Source organism: Dermacentor andersoni, chromosome 5 (assembly GCF_023375885.2).
Source record: "Dermacentor andersoni chromosome 5, qqDerAnde1_hic_scaffold, whole genome shotgun sequence".
In the NCBI taxonomy this organism is placed as follows: Eukaryota; Metazoa; Arthropoda; class Arachnida; order Ixodida; family Ixodidae; genus Dermacentor; species Dermacentor andersoni.
In genome coordinates this window covers 191,288,075-191,305,005 of record NC_092818.1, presented here as the reverse complement: position 1 = coordinate 191,305,005, position 16,931 = coordinate 191,288,075, and the positions used below count along the sequence as shown (strand labels likewise).

Below are 16,931 nucleotides of genomic sequence, written 5' to 3'. Positions count from 1 at the left end.
GTAACTGTTCGAGATCACAAAAGACGGTAAGAAGTTGCATTACTGCCAGCATGCCGAAACAGTCGTTGAATCCTGTTTCATTAACTTGATTCATTCATTAGCAATAATCAGTCACTAATAAAAAAAGACATACAAGAGGTTTTGAAGAGTTGGAAGAAACGCGTGTCGACGTACGTCAATGCAATCACTGATTCTCTGCTATATGCGCCGTGTTTCCCGTGCCGCAGGAGGCTGACCTGGCGATAGGACCTATCCTGCCCACCATCAGCCGGTTCATGGTCGCTCAGCCATTGCCGCAGTACTACTTCATTCATCTCGCTCTGTGCGGTGGAACCAAGCGCCTCTTCAAGACAGACGTGTTCGCCTACGTCACCGCGCTGGATTCACAGGCGCGTGTGTTGCGCAACTGCTTCGACTGTGCGCGAAAAGCGCCGGAACCTTCTTTTCTTTTATTTTTTACACGAGTTCAAAGTGTTCGATGTGCGCTTAGCAATTATGGAGGAGATTTCTCTAACGCTGGTTCTCTTGCGCGCACTCGTGTCAGAAGCGTCGAAAACAAAAATGTCGCTTTGGCTTAGTAGGCTTTCTACTGACTTTTTGTTTGCGAATCCATATTTACTTTCATTTATTTATACTATCAGCCCAATGCTGGGCCATTGCAGGAGTGGGGTATGCATATAATACACAAAATAATTAACCGGTAGCTGTCAAAAAAAGAAAAAAAAAGACATATAGAACACCTGAATTATATATTATAAGAATAACGCTGGGATACATGGGAGGAGGAGGAAAGTGACACATTGCTCTAAATATATAGCTTAGTGACTTATATCCAACATTTTTGCATGCGCACGTACACCATACCATGTTCTTTATGTTCGACAGTACTACAGAAATACGCTTCGAATGGGATTGATTGACGTGCAAAGGAAACCAAGATGTGCAGGGTTCATTATGCAAAACGAAAAGCGAAACAAAATTAATCATGGTCCCCCAACTTGTTCGGCTAATACGTCATATTCTGTGCCTTGTTCAATAAGTATAGTAACAATAATCTTCTTCACTTCACTATTGTTTTTTGGGCTTGCTTTTAAGAAATTACTATTGTGTTTATTGTGAATTTGTAATTCACTCCTGCATTCCAGTGCAATTATTCATCAGCATCAAATATTGTTCCACGCCTGTTTTTAGGATACATTGTCCGCCTTGCTCACTGAGCACGTGCTCGTGGGCGAGTTGGTTATACATGATTACAACGAAGGCGCGAGATAAAACAACGGATGAAGGAAGGCGCCTGCGTGGTTGTCCCGTGTCGCCTTCCTTCGTCCGCTGTTTTATTTTGCGCCTTCGTTGTGAGCCTTGCTCAGACAAGCGATCTTCGTTGTACCATTCCTTATACCACAGTTAAAGTGAAATGCCAGTCAAATTAGACTTGCAGATTATACCCTTGAAACACTATCATAGAAAAAGACGGCTTATTATCGGACAGAATCGCTGTGGAAGGTAGATTTTTTTTTTACATCCACTTATCTCGCTTCAAAAGCGTGACATCAATGCCTTCATTGCATGACGTCATTGCGTAACGTCACATATATTGTTGTCTTGCGGTAGGCGTAAAGAGTCGGATTGAAGCACTGACAATGAAGGCAATAGTTCACAATGCTAAAGTGTCATTCTTTCAAGTGATATAACTGATAACACTCAATTTAATAGACCTGTATGATTGCTTGCTGTACTAGTTGGTTCACAATACCTCTTCATTGGTTCATAAGACCTCTAGCATAACGCTGACAGCCCTGTGCCCACATTGAGTTCCAGCCGCCATCGTATACAGAGCAGACTTGCGGGTATCGTGCGGGCGAGCACAGGGCGCGCGTCTGTTGGCCGCGCGGGCTCTGCTTCAGTTCTCGTCGAGTTTGCCGTGGCGTTCTGACACACACATAGCGTGTTAGCTGCATAACATCTCCCTGTGAACGCAAGCTTGGTTCAATGCTGACATGTTAAGGCATTGTTGTTGGATGAAGAGCCACAAGATGCCGCCACCAGCGTCTGGTATATTAGGTATTACGCAAACGCCCTTGCATATACCGGAATACCCGATACGCTAAAACTCTCCAGTTAATAGAGAGTTTTAGAATAGGGGCCCCAAACGCTTTGGGGCCCCAAAGAAATAGCGTCGAAGCCACTGCGCATGCGCGAGACGCAAACTGCGTTTGGGTTTTGCGTTGGGAACGCTATTTCACCGATTTAGCGGGAGCTCAAATAGCGTTCCCAAAAGCTTTGCGTCAACAAACATGGCGGCACCCATCGAAGCGACGGCTCTAACCTAGCACCAAACTGGGTTCGATTCGCGGTAATGCGTGAAGTTCGCAAGCTAGGAGTAGTGACTGCAGTTATCGCTTTCTCTCAACTAGCGTGTGTTATGAAGATTGATTCATTAGACGCCGCTGATTCCGAATTCGAGTGTGGATTTTATGGCTCGTAGGCCTAACACGGCTAAGCTTGGCTGGTGAAGGCACGTAGAGTTGGTTTTGTTGCTCCAAACTAAGCACAACTAATTGTTTGCTGCTTGAAGAATAACCTCTAAATTGTAATTAAACGCGAATACACGCAAGTCAAAATTACTATTCATATCATAAGATGGTATATTTTATTTAATTATTTTTAATCGTTTTTCTTGGACGCCGTAGTGGCGCTGTCAGCGCAAGACGCTATTTGCAAACGCAAAGCCCTGTTCTAAAGCTCTTCACTCCTGCGTGCCCCAACGCTAACACCCGCAAAGCTCTTTGGGGCCCCAAAATATTGGGGCCCCTATTCTAAAACTCTCTATTGTCACTTGCGGATGCCAGTCGAGGCAAAAGGAGGAGCGTCTGTTTTGACGGTGAAGCTCACCTCCTGTCAGCATGATGGTGTGACATTTTAATTCCTCCTGCCTCCTGGAATAACAAACCAACTTGAAGAAAAGAAATTGCGGTGTACTGCTCCTCCCTTCGTAACTTCCAGTGTAAAACTAAAATTTCCGATGGGGCCTGGCGAGGGGCCTTTAAATTAACAAGTTACAGCACCTGGACGTTTATTCAATCGTGATATTGTTGTTATTAAGTATTAAGACTGCAGGCTACTGCATTATCGAAGACTGCCGTCTCTGCAGAGGCGCTCCCATGTCTAATGTTTGAGAGATGGATCAAACATGTGGCATATGCCTTAAGCTCTTTCTTGTGCGCCTGTTGTTCGTCGAAACAGGTTTGGGCGACGCTCATCACAAGCATGGTGTTCCTCGCCATCTTGCTCTCGATTCCTTTGGCAGGCGGCAGAAGTCGTTTGCGAATATTCGCTGACCAGCTCATTGACCTCATCGGAAACTTGTTCTTCGAAGGTAAGCCACCAAACACAATGGTGTGTGTCTAGCTCTTCCGTCTCTTTAAAACATAGAAAGTGTTGTAAAACCAGAAATGTCGCCGGCTTCGTTGTTTTACGCTTGAAAAATTTGGCCGTGCATTTTTAGGCAGGCCCCTACAAAGCTAATAAAATAAAGACTGCTCAGTAACCTAGCTTTGTGGAAGTATAAGCACAATATGGCTGTTAGTCTCAGGATGGCAGAATTCTTATCACATTTATTCCATAACTTCACAAACTACTTCGCACTGCTTTATTTTTTAAATAGGCAAGCGTGAGCCTTGTAACATTCCAGAATTGGAAGATTTTCATTGATGCTTATATAAAAAAGGTTGATAAATATGTTTAAATGCGAATGTTTCTTGCAGCATAAAACTAGGGGCCTGATTCACAACGATTGTTGTTCGTAAATGTTCTTTCGCATTTGTTGGCTGCCTTCACTAAAAATATATGTGTCCAGCTTCGTAATTAACTGGAATTTACTCTTGCGAACAGTTATAGTTTAAGAGCTTTTTGTAAATACTTACCGTACTTCTTTAAGTTGAGTGGCTATTGAGCGGTTAAACATTCTGAAAAAAAAGGGAAGTATTATGACGTAATCAAATCTTGCATCCGTTACATGTCTGCAAATGGCTGTAAATGATAGTTAAGTAAAAGATTTGTTCTTAAAATCGTGACTACGTCATGACTATTGGTGACCCAATGGATAGAGGAAGAGGATGCGTAGGACAGATGATGACGGCTTATCGTTCTCAGATGCCCTGCGCGCAATATTTAAAAATGAAAAAGTAATCCTAGCACACCGTTTCTTTAGCAGCTGACAAAGTGACCGGTTACTCTTGAGACGTTTTGAACACTTCGTATCAAGCGTCTGTGAAGAAAAGGCTCCTTTGAGAGTGGCTTACCCTGCAGCTACACCGGCGCCTCCGGAGGATTCGTACAGTCGCTGGCTGACCTCCTTTTGGTGGATCGTGGTCATGGTGGTCATGACCGGATTCACGGGTATCATGAAGGCCAGCATGATGGTCAAGGACCAAACTGGCCGCATAAACACCCTCGCGGACGTCATGGCGCGGCCTGAGATCCGACCCCTCATCATCAGCGGAAGCACTTACGAACGACTCTTCAGCGTAAGGCGGCGCGATTCACTTTTCTCTCAGCCCTGCCTCTCTTTCCGAAACTCCGACCTTATAGGTCTCGCCTCGACGATCCAATCCACACCCGGAATGTTCTACCTTGCAACCAGTTCACAAGTTTCATTGCCCAATCTGTGTATCGTACTGCCGGCGCCGTCTCACTCGTAGTGGCTTCTGTGACTTTTCACTTGTTTTGTTATTCATTGTCGTGTTCTCCCCGCAATGCGATTATTTTTCTGAGTACTAGTTGCGTAATTTTCTTTCTAGTTGAGGGTAACAGCTCTTTGAACTCAGCTGTACTTTTTTTTTTAATTTTGAAGCCCCCCCCCCTCCCCATTGCATAACAGCCTAAGAATAAAAGAGTCCGTAGCTCAGACGCCAATGATGTTCAAGTGATGTTCAGATGCCAATTAAGTATTCTCTGGTTAAACACTTTCGCCCTGAATAAACCTTATAATCTAGGATTACAAATTTAAGTCATGCCGTTGACACTGCAGTTTTTAGACGTCCTTACGTTTTGTTCGTTCGCTATTTTAACTTTTCGTATATAGTTTTGAAGCCACCCTAACATAATTATGAAATGATGATTCTGCTAGCAAAGGTTTCGGTACCATTGGCTCATCTCTGTGCAAAGCAAAAAAAAAATTTTTTTCACACTTGTTATTTTCCTTGTTCTTTAGCCTTGGAGCAGCCACGTGGCTTCCTTTATAAATGTTCGTTAAAGCCAAGTTGTCATCATAAATTCACTCTATGGTAAGGATTAACTTGAATTACCGGATGCTACTTTCACTACTTCCACAGCTGAGTTTGGTAAAAAAGATACTATGAGAATATCAAGACATCTTATCCACGGTGAGTGCTGCTGTCCAAATAATGGCCACTTATGGCCATGGCGGAAAAAGAAAACTAAAAGCGTTGCGTAACGTGAAAAATCTTGAAGCCTAGTCATAAAAAAATGTAAAGGAGAAATATGCCCTCGTCACTTGATACACGAGCGGTAGCTTCTTGCTGCTTCGGTTTGGTTTCGCCTGCATCTATTCGTAGGCTTCGGTGCAGTTTCATCTCTCACCTCGTCCAAGGTACGAATACGAGGGGATAAAAAGTGGCAAGAAAGAAATTGCGCAGGTCCTACGCCTGTGTCGCAACCCTGACAACGCGAAGCTTTCGAGGTGTCTGCGCGGACGTTGCTGCCTGACGCTGCCACCTGGTGTTTGCTGTATAGCGCTGCCCTTCTTTCAACCATGGAGGCATAATCATTTCCAAGAGTCACCGTGTAGACGGGCTCCGGAGAGACGGACAAAAGAAAAACAAATTCGCTCTTCTTTTTCTTTTCTGAGCCACAGCAACGTCAGAAACAGCTTCCAAATGCTGCCAGTACACTTATTAGATGTATCGGCGCTCGTACTCTGACCAGAGACGGCATGACATAGGCGCGTCTTCAATTAAGGAACGTGTACCATGCCCCGTGACAGCGGCCCTTTTCAACTCTTAATAATCTTTACCGCTTTACAAGGCTTTTTTATTTCTTATTTTAAAAAATCGGTTATTACGCAACGCATTTGAATTTTGGGGCATTACGTTCCAAAAACATGGTTTGATTATGAGGCACGCCGTAGTGGGAGACTCCGGATTAATTTTGACCGCTAGCGGATCATTAACGTTCCCCCTATGCACGGGACACGGGCGTTTTTGCATTTCGCCTCCATCGAAATGCGGCCACCGCGGCCGGGATTTGATCCCGCGACTTAGTGCTTAGCAGCGCAACACCACAGCCGCTAAGCCACCCCGGCGGGTATGCACGCGACGCATCTCGGACCTTTGCCTCGCGCGCACTCTTCTATGCATGTCTACACTGCCGACACATAAATCCTAGACTTTCGTTCCAGCCACTCCAAGTTGATCAAGAATGGTACTGCTCTGTCTAGCTTAAGGAACGCTTTGTTGAAGTCGTACCTCCACAAAGTAAGCGAAAGCGTGTCAGGCCAAGTAGCCCGGTTCCAGATGGCGGGGTTCCCACAAGCCGTCATATCTGCGTCGGGGAAAAATCGTTCGAAGGATTATGGAAGCAGGGAGTGAAACAAGCGTACACATGAAGCTAGGGGTACTGAGAAGGAAAAGCTGGCCGTCATCCCCTATGTCCACTGCCTGTCGCATAGGTTGAAGAAGTTAGCGTCTCGCTATGGCGTGAGTGCCGTTTTCTCTGCGAAGAACAAGCTCGTCACCATTTGTTCAGCCGTGCGCAGGCGTAGTGAAAGATCGAGCAGCTGCACTACAGATGTAAGCAATCGGTTTGGTTGCTGTGTAAATCGTGCAAACAATTTCGTTTCATGCTCAACTTCAGTGATGTATTCGGTGCCTTTCTCGTGCAGGAAAACATATGTGGGCCAAACTGGCCGTTGTTTTAGCACTAGGCTGAAGGAACATTCGAATTCCACAAAAGGAATTGCGCACACACATCTTGCAATGCACGTAAAAGACTTTAATTCACAAGGAAAATGCACACCCAAGTTTGAAAATACAACAATCCTTCTTAAGTACAAAGATCGAACCACAAGAGAAGTTGTAGAGGCCCACGAGATAAAGATAAAGGGGGCAGGGTGTGTCAGTCATGTTTCTATAGCGCATCATGACACTGAAATATCTTTTCTAGATATGACCTAACACGGTGCAATTATTTTGGTGTGCTAACACCGATTAATAGTCATCTTCATTGTTTTTTGTGTGTTTTTTATTTGCTTTTATATCGTTTGATGACGTTTGATGACATTGTACATGTCGGGTTTATAATGTCTCTAACCTTTCGAATAGACTTTCAGTTGCAAGTAGCGCCATGTCCTGTCTTTTCTTGTGCCTTAGCTTGTGTCCCAGTAGTTCGCACTCTGAATTTAGTCATGCTTCCATCCCATTTTTCACTTTTGACACATAAATGGCTTGATTTAATAAATCTGACTTCGGCTAGATACGTAGGGCATAATGGTAATTGCCATGTGGCTGTGCTGCATAATACGTTTCTTTCTGTATTTCTTTTTCGGGATAGGATTGAGGCAGTCTTTGGGGTGAATTATGGTCACGTCCGTAAATCGGGAGGATTGATCCGAATTTGGGAGTCTCCCGGACAAATCGGGAGAGTTGGCGCGTATCCGTTTATGTGCTGCCCTAGGAACTGCACAGCACCCTATTGCCTGCTACATAGTAGTGTTCATAGGACACTTTGTATACGTTTAAATGCTAGTCAGTCTCTACTATCTTCAAAGTACTCTACTGAGACGGCCCCTAATTCTCTCGGGGTCGTTGCAGACTTCAACTCGACCTGACTATCAGCGCCTCTGGAGACAGGTGCAGCGCTGGAAGGCTGTGGCACCGGCCAGCTGGGTCCTGAGCAAACCAGCTTTCGATTTGCTTTTGGAAGAGAAAGCCATCTTCTTCTGCGACGACATCCTGCTCCACTGGACCGTCGCGCGCATCTATCCGAACGGCTTCGAGGGAGAGTTCTACATGGGCACTGACTACTTCCTCAACAACGAGTTCACCATGTTCGTGCGGCGCACGCTTGACAAGGACCTGATCAAGAAGATTCACCTGCGGTCAGTAAGCACGGCCGTATTCATTTTTGCCCGTGGTAGCCGGTATACATATGTTAAGTGTTCCCAACGTGGCATTTCCGGTTCGTCCGTCCATCGATGAGAAATGATGGTGACGTCTATTGGCATCCCCTTTGAAACGGGGCGGCGACAAATAGTCGCCTGCCCTGCTTAATCTAATCAGGTGTTACTACATCTATCGTGTAGCGTCTTGCCGATGTGATCTCTATCTTTACTTTCGTCACTAAAACATACCTCTGTTTCTATACTGTACCATTAACTACGCTAGCCATGACTCCGGTTTTATCAGCCTCTTCCCTGCTTTTTTTTAGCACCAATACTCTAAGCGTCTCTTATTTGTCTCGACTTCCATCTTCTTTGGATCACAGTGCTTCTGGAAAGTGCACGTTCCCTACCGGTCTCAATGAGTGACACCTTGGCATTCCATTACGAGGTGTTGATTCGTTTTCTGGGCTTCTGTTATAGCTCACAGATGTCTCAACCCGTCGCCCATACTTGCTCCGGTAGGTCTTTGTCTTTACCCAGCCAGCTCGGGCCTCAAATAGCAAAGCACTGCCCTTTGTGTTATCGTACAGATTTTCCCACATGAATTTCTTTTTGCTGTTTTTGCAAATCTCCATGGCCTTTCTTGTTTCCATCCTTAGTATCCAATTTACCGTATATGTTTTTCTTACTTTCTTTTTGATCACTCCTCTGTTTGCCTATTTACGCAGCCACTTAGCCTGTACTTGGTTTCCAACTTTCTTGACGCCTTTCTCCATTACGTGTCCACGCATTCGAGGTACAAATATTTGTGCGCTCTAGCCGGCCATTTTTTTCATCCGTGTTTATTGTTCTTTCTTCAAAACTAATTTTGCTCTGCACTTCTCTGACTTCCAAAGAAGCCCAACCCATGTCCAATCCATCCAAGCCCAACCACAAATGAGGCAGTGGCCTCATTTGTGGTTTTAGCGTGGGCTCCCAATGCCAATAGGTCCACCGACCTTTAACTTCCAACTCCGACGAGACGTTTTATTTAAAGCACATAATTGCATTTTCGTATGTTAGCGCTGGCACCATTACACTTTTCCAAATTCCTCGCACCATCTCGTATTTATTGCAGCCCCAAAGTTTTCTGTTTCATTATTGCTGCATTCCGCTTCCCTTTCATCTTTAGATTTCTTGGTGGATGCTTGAGTAGGTATTTCCTTCGTTTGTGTATATACTCCGGTATTTATATTGTTTGACGATGGGCATTAATAACTGTTAAACTGATGCCCCTGAATCTTGCGCTAGCAAGGTCCAGTCACCTTGTCAGTACCCTATTGTAGCGTAAATGCGCTGATGAGCCACTTTATTGCACTGCAAGAACCTAGGCGTGAACACAATTGAAGTGCCTTTTCTTATATTATGCATATTTGTTTTTTAGTGAAGCTCATCATTACCATGAAATTAGTAGAGTTTGTTCGTGTGCGCTGATGCTATCTTCAATGAAGTTAAAGATCACGTATAAAACTGTCACTGTGAAGAGCAAGCATGATGCAAAATTTCTGCTGCTGCTATCTTCCACTGAGTTCGAAGGCCGTTAATTCACGTTTCGAAGTGTTTCGCCAATTTATTGACAATTTCACGGTAAATGTGAGAGAAATGCGTTAGCATTACGTCGCACCTCCTTGAGGTCCCGGATCCATGATTTAAACCGCGTTCACCACATTGCAAAGTGTTGTTCAGGAACTCACTCGACGCACGTCCTGTCTCCTCTTAGAAGACTGCACGCACCGCATGTGGGCGTAAACAAAAGCTTCGAATTTTCGGTAACTAACTGTGGAACACTGTCGCATGCGAGTTACTAGAAGCGTTTTTGTTTTATATATAACGAAAGGAAAAGTGGATGGACATGTCAGCGTTGCATATCGTATCCTTGTGTACATGTGAGACGCGACGTCTTGTGAATTTTTCCAATATGCTGCCACGATTTGAGCACCGGCATGTCGCGCTTGCGCAGTACGCGTGTATATACGTATTTGCTTGTCTGTCCTTAGATATTTAAGGGTTGTTGTTGGTGGCACCTGTCAGCTATTTGTCTCCCCTCGTGTGCCCGCCCATCTTTTGCGCCAAAATGTTTCCCCAATATGGTCTTTCGGTACACTACTTTTCAGTCACCGATTGAGCGACGTGCATGTCCATACAGGCTCCGTTGGCTGTGGGAGGCCGGGCTGCCCCAGGACTGGAAGCGCCGCGCCATGGAGTCGGCGCTGCGTAAATCGGCAGGCGCGCCGACGACCGTCGTGGCAGCCATGAAGCTCACCGACGTGGGAGCAATCTTCTACCTGATGCTTTTCGGACAGGCGTTCGCATGCATTGTCGCCCTGTCCGAAGTGTTTGTCGGCAAGCTGCTGCCGGCTTCGTCGCGTGCCCTTGCGCAGCGGTCGCGGAAAGGGGAAAACACCGGTGGCGGTGGGAATTCGCTGCCCGTCGCGGTGGTCCATACGGGACAGCGCCTGTCGGCCTTGGGCGCGTCTTCTCAGGTTACCGTAGCTATTGACAGACGTCCGATGAATTAGAGCCATTACGTGGCAATACTCCTGCAAGTAGAGGTGCACTATAGTGTGGCCAGCTGCACTTAAGGAGCTTCGGATTTGTCCGTTAAGATTTCCGCACGAGTTACAGATAATTAGACTTGCGCATGTCACAATTAATTATGCGTCTAAAGAAACTTGCTGCACTGCCACTGCGTATATAAACCAGCATGAGACGGGACGCTGAGCACAAATGGAACTACTTGTTCGCCAATTTATTTATGACTGTCTTCGCTGCAGTCTGCAATTAAGGCACCTGAGGGTATACTTCAACTGGATAATATGTCTTGAACGATCTTAATCCTAAATAAGGTATCGGTTGCCGCTCCATTTGTGCACGCAGTTGCTTGCATACGTCGTGGTTCTTATTTGAGCTGTTTGCTTTCTTGCCTAGCTCTGAATCCGGCCAGTTATATCGAGCCAGTCAATTAGGTTTAGCGCCAGCCATTCGAATGTTTTCGTGCAAAGCTCAACAAGTCTTTACTTACGTCGATTGCGAAACTCTTTGTTGGACCCAAGATTAAGAAATCAACACGTCGACTACACTGACACTCTGACATATATGCTATATATTTGGTGTGGACCGTGGTAAAAGATGACTGTGAACGATACTGATGCGACGCAAAGACCACAGTGTATACCTTGAAGGTTGCATACCTCATTGCATGAGGAACGGAAACCACACTAAGCTACAAATGAAATATTTTTTGTTCGATCCTAAGCAATTTATACAATCCGCAAACCTGGTTGACGAATTCTGGTGACCTACAACAGATTAAACGTGAGTGAAAAAAAGAAAGAAAAAAAAAGAAAAAAAATCTATTGACCAATCTTGGAGGGTCACACACGACCTGCATGGCGCAGCTAAAGCGTCCGACGCGCAGTTTGGTGATATGCTCGAGTGTTCCTATAAGGTAATCGACAATAGCACAGCAACCTCATCTTTACATATAATTGGTATCATTTCTTACAGTGAAACGAGAGATATGAATCTATAACTAATAAACTTGAAGTGCGAACTGGAAAACAGGGACGACAGTGTCCGTACTGTCACCATTGTTTGCTCCTTCGCGATTCAAGTTTATTAGTTATGGAATACAAACTGTAGCCCGCTCACAAATCCTGCCTAACACGGATGTGCTTAACTAAGCTGCAACGAGAACCATGGGAAACGATTATCGATTCGCCGCATCATGTTGTACGCAACATGGTTGAATTTAGCAATGTCGGTTGAGGAAGAGAATCGTGAACGAATAAATGGTGCACAAAGGGTGAGCTCCTTTTTTTCCCGTAGACTTGCAGCCGCCTTTCGATCCTGGTTGGCTGAAAGTATCGGCAACGCTCGCTACGCTGCCTGGAATTGTTGAGACGGAAGCCTGTAATTGCTGGAACAGTCGAAGCTCGTAAAAAGCGACATTTGAAGAGATACTTAACTGCGCTCACACACTCCCCGGCAACTCTGTGACAGCAGCACGCACAATGCATTTCACGCACCCTACTGCGGCTGTGTCCCCGATACAGCCTATACCCAATAATTTTCTGCTTCTGCTGAACGCCCGATTCTTAACATAAAATTCGTTGTGGGTTGGAACGATTCCGAATTCGCGATGTTGCATCCGCACAGCCGTTTGTAGCTCCTTGTAATGTGCTTAGCTAAAACGAGCATTAAAACTGCGCAGCGCAGCTCAAGTGTTGAAAGAAAACCTGGCACATTCGACGCGTGAGGCGCGCTTGTGCCTGAGCGCGTGTGCTAGCGCTGCATGGAGCTTCGTCGTTGTCCTCTTTGGAGGCGGCACATCAAAGGCAACAACTGCAACAAGGAAGAAGAACGAGGTGCTGTGTTCTTGGCGGGCTATGAGACGAAGGCGCCATAGCTTTTCTTCCTAGGAAGCAGTGTCGCGTCAGTCAAGAAGTGTTTGAAGCTGTCGGCAGAGAAATCGTCGCAGGATTTCTTGCCAACGAAGTAACGGAAGGAGCAAAAATCGTACAAGGAGCAGTTTTTACAAGAGACGGAGCGCTGCGCTTGTTCCTGTGAAAGAGGCGTCTTATGAGGAGACAGGCCGCGGATGAGAAGAATGTAAGCTTCGGGCGAAATCTAGCTTGCCGTAATTCTTGAAGCAGATAACGGGCCATTGCTTAAGGAAGGCTTTACCCCTTCAGACTACAAGCGTCAAGGCAACTGACTCCCAATCTGCCAAGGCACGATGCAGGCCACTGCGGCTTTGGGCAAAAACGGTGAGAATGTTAGCCCCGACATGGCTGCCGGCCAGCAACTCGGGAGCTCTCCTCGTGAACAAGCCTCTGGATATCTGCAAGCTGCTGATCGCCCACAAACTGGCAATACCCTGCAAGCTTCAGTATACACAAAGGCTCCTACCACACCACAAATGCCTGTCCCTTCGCTGCCTGCGAGCCAAGGTGTCGGCTATGCACAGGACCCTGGTTACACGCGACCTGTCGAATATCCACAACCACCCAAATATCCAGAAATGTATGCCTATCCGCAGGCTGCGAGCTATGCTGAGTTGCACCCGCAGGTGCAAGCCTACCCGCAAGCTCAGAACTATTCCGCGGCTTCCGACTTTCAACCGGCACCTGCTCATCCGCAGACTTCTGGCCAAGCATACGTCCAGGGCTTGCCACCAGCCATGGACCCATCCAGCCACATGTACTACAGTGCCGCTAGGAGCGACATCCTTCCACAAGCGCCATGGGGCGCAGGCTTCTACTACACCGAGCCACTGGCAAACGTCGGCGCTCCTTGGCAGGCTGAACCAACGCACTGGATACAGGGCAATGGAGAGCAGAGGTACGTGCCCAGCTGCTCGAAAACATTGCGTCCCAATTCAGACGTACGTCCAATGTAGACCACGGATCAGGCCATCCAGGCAATAAGTTTGCTACTCGAACACATGCATTTTTTAGTGGGCTATGGGATTGTGCCTCTAATCATGAGGACGTGGGTTTGGCTACTGGCCATGGCGGCCACGTTTCGATGAAGGCGAAATGCAAACAAACGCTCGCATACCGTGCATTTTTGGGGTGCACGTTATAGAACCCGGGGTGGTCAAAATAATTGCAGAGTTCCCCGCTACGGGCGTGCCTCACGTTCAGATCATGTTCTTGGCACGTAAAACCCCACAACTTTTTTTTTCTAATAAATTGTGCAATAAGGCGGCAAAAAGTCGTACGAGAGCTTAGTTGTCATTGCAAATTAACCGAACGAATGCCAGTATTTGATGTCATTTTTTAGAAGAATATTATGCCTTTGAAACTTGCAAGTTATGTTCTTGTGTATAGACGTTTTGCCTACTGCCGACAACCCTGCACGCACATCGGCTTTCCGCCACCATCGTGAAGGATAAACACGCGGTCGGCAAGCGCACGACGCGCGTATAAACATGGTGGGCCGCGCGCGGGCCCTCTGCTACGGCTCTCTGTGAGTTTGCTGCAATGTTCTGACGAGCACGCAGCTTGTTTGCCATATAACGTGGTCCTGCGGAGGCAAGTTTGGTGCCTCGCAACGGGGTAGGTGGAACATCCTGGCAGGTTTCCGCACTTGCTACAAGAAAGCCTCATTGATCGCTACAAAGCGAAAGCGGTCAAAATTAATCCCGAGTCCCCCACTACGGCGTACCTCATAAGCATATCGTAGTTATGGCGCCCGAACCCCCCCCCCCCCCCTACCCCACGCAAAAAAAAAAAATTAAAAAAGAAAGCTCATTCCCTTTCTCACAGTTGCATGTGGCGCGATGGCGCGCCCGCTCGCTGCGGGGTCCAAGGGTGTTGTCGAAACTGCTGCGGTGAATGCTGCGCACGGGCGGACGCCGGACGTTGGGATCGGCGAACGCGGGAGCGAGCGTCCATGCTACGCACGCCTTGTTTCAGCAGATCATGGCCTACTGTGCACACCACCCCTTGTGTAACAGCGTCGTGTTCTGCGCTGTGCCTGCCACGACACCGGTGGTCCAGTGGTGGAAGCATGATCACCAGAAGCCTTTCCTGGTAGGACCCTCTGGCTGTGCTCCCCGCATGCTGTTTAGATCAAATCTTTGGTCCGGAGTTACATGTGTACCTTCTACTTCATCGTCACAAGTCAACATGTGTGTCTCCGTTATTGTAGGGAAAAATAGCGCCTGTCCTGTGTCGTTCTCGGCTGTTCGTGTGTGTCTTCTTGTGCGCTTATTTTCCGTCGATCAAATCTTTGAAACGCGAAAGTCGTGATGGTGGCGCTATTGCTGCAGTCATAAGCAAAATTTTTGTTCTTGTGATATAGTCCAAAAGCCTTGTTACAAATGTTGGAACTAATCTTTCTTGTGTGAGTTTCTATGATTACATAATACATTAGCGCTGTTCTTTACATTGCTCTATATTACTACATATGTAATGTCGAACAAATAAGTTTACGGAGCATGGGATCTCAGAAAGAGCTTTAAATATTCGCAGCCTCACAACCCAGCCTGGTATTCACATTTCCAGTCTCCGGTGTCTCTAGTATACGCGAACAGCATTCAGAGAGACATTTTTACTAACTACTGATACAAGCTAGTCAGAAATTCAACGTTTTCTGTTCCTACAGTCCGCAAACTTTTTTGGTCGACGGTACTTTTTTCCCTGCTATAGCACCAGTCTGTCGCCGTTGTGTCGGGCGTCCCAAGCCTTATCAGGCCGCAGCAAAATGGCTTTTTCTCTGGTCGCCCTTTTTCACCATGTATCGTCACTGCTGTAAATAGAACTGAATTAATCAATCAATTGATTGATTGATTGATTGATTGATTGATTGATTGATTGATTGATTGATTGATTGATTGATTGATTGATTGATTGATTGATTGATTGATTGATTGATTGATTGATTGATTGTGATCTGGTCAAGTGTGGAACTTCAAAGGTTTGGGTTCGATATTCCTAAATGTTAGGTTATTGGGGTGAAACTTAAAAGGAAGCTTTAGTTGGGGTGCTCCTGTCTAAATACATGTAAAAGGAGAATTAGTTTTTCTCGGCAACCACTGCACCAAATTTGACGAGGTTTGTTGCATTTAAAAGAAAAACTTAAAATCTAGTGACTTCTTGTTTTGAATTTTTCATTTAGGTCATTAACTTGATAATTTCGTCAAACGAAATTATCAAGTTTGCAACTCTGTAACTCAGCAATGAAAAATGATATCACAATTATGTGAATTGCATCTAATAGCAAATCTAAAGCGGCGAAAATTAATATGTTACACATGAATCTCAAAAATTTCGTAACATTGAAATACAGCTTTTGCAGAACCCTTGTAACCAACGTAACAAGTTCACGCAAGATATAAAATGGCATATCAAATTTGTCCGCTTTGAATATTCTAATAGTTGCCGTTTACAGCACTGCGATATCGGTTCTTGATGCAGAGCTTTTAATTTATAAAGTTCTTGCTTCTATATTTTTCAAACATACGAATTTTTGAGAATCTTTTTAACAAAATTCAAGCCCTAAATCTAAATTGCACTTCTAACGGTTACTAGAATTTAACTTTATCTCTCGAATACAACAACCTTTATTAAAATCGCTCTAGGGGTTATCTCAGAAAAACATTTTTACGTTTTACATGTATTTGAATAGGCCGCGTTGGAGTTGGGCCCGAGCTAAAGCTTCCTCTTAAGCGATATTTCTCGAGTAAACAATGTAAGAGATACCAAGCTTTTCTTCGTTGTCTAAAAATTCGAATTTTTTTCATAACTTAACAAAAATTATTACCATATAAAAATTCTTTTCTGAAGAATAGATTACTGTTTGCCTTCACGGAGAAGCTATGAACGTCACCATAAAAGCAGTCGACCACAGCCATTTCTGGTCTTTATTTTTTTACTACTTATTGCTAACGTGCGTTAAATATCGTCTAAATTCGCAGTGGTACTACCGAGCCCGAAGACCTTTGAGCTAAGAAGGCCATTCAGAGTGCTTATAACAATGTTAGCGCTGCTTGTCGGAATAAGGTATTTACTGGCACACTTGTGCAACTAATGATTCCATCGGTTCTTTCATTACGATGACTACATTGAAATGGGCTCTGTTCGAGCTTACCATGGAATGCTATTGAATGTGAGAACGCTGGTTATAAGTATATGTTATTCAGCATTAGGAAGTTTCTGGAATGACTCAATGATAGCTGAACGAGAAGAAAGGGGGTTAACCAAGGGGCCCGACTTTTAGTAATCATATTATAGTAATCTTCGTTTGTTGGCTTCTTATCAGTGAT

At 45.4% G+C, this 16,931-nt stretch overlaps 1 protein-coding gene across 1 annotated transcript; it reads left to right on the top strand.

Annotated features, from left to right (window-relative positions):
- Window positions 1–3,240: 3,240 nt before the first annotated feature.
- On the top strand, window positions 3,241–12,150 carry LOC126531752 (uncharacterized). The gene is made up of 4 exons (XM_050179459.3): window positions 3,241–3,376; window positions 4,309–4,526; window positions 7,830–8,116; window positions 10,305–12,150. Exons 1-4 carry the CDS (start codon window positions 3,268–3,270, stop codon window positions 10,675–10,677), a joined length of 987 nt encoding a protein of 328 aa, XP_050035416.1. The 5' UTR covers window positions 3,241–3,267; the 3' UTR covers window positions 10,678–12,150.
- Window positions 12,151–16,931: the final 4,781 nt, after the last annotated feature.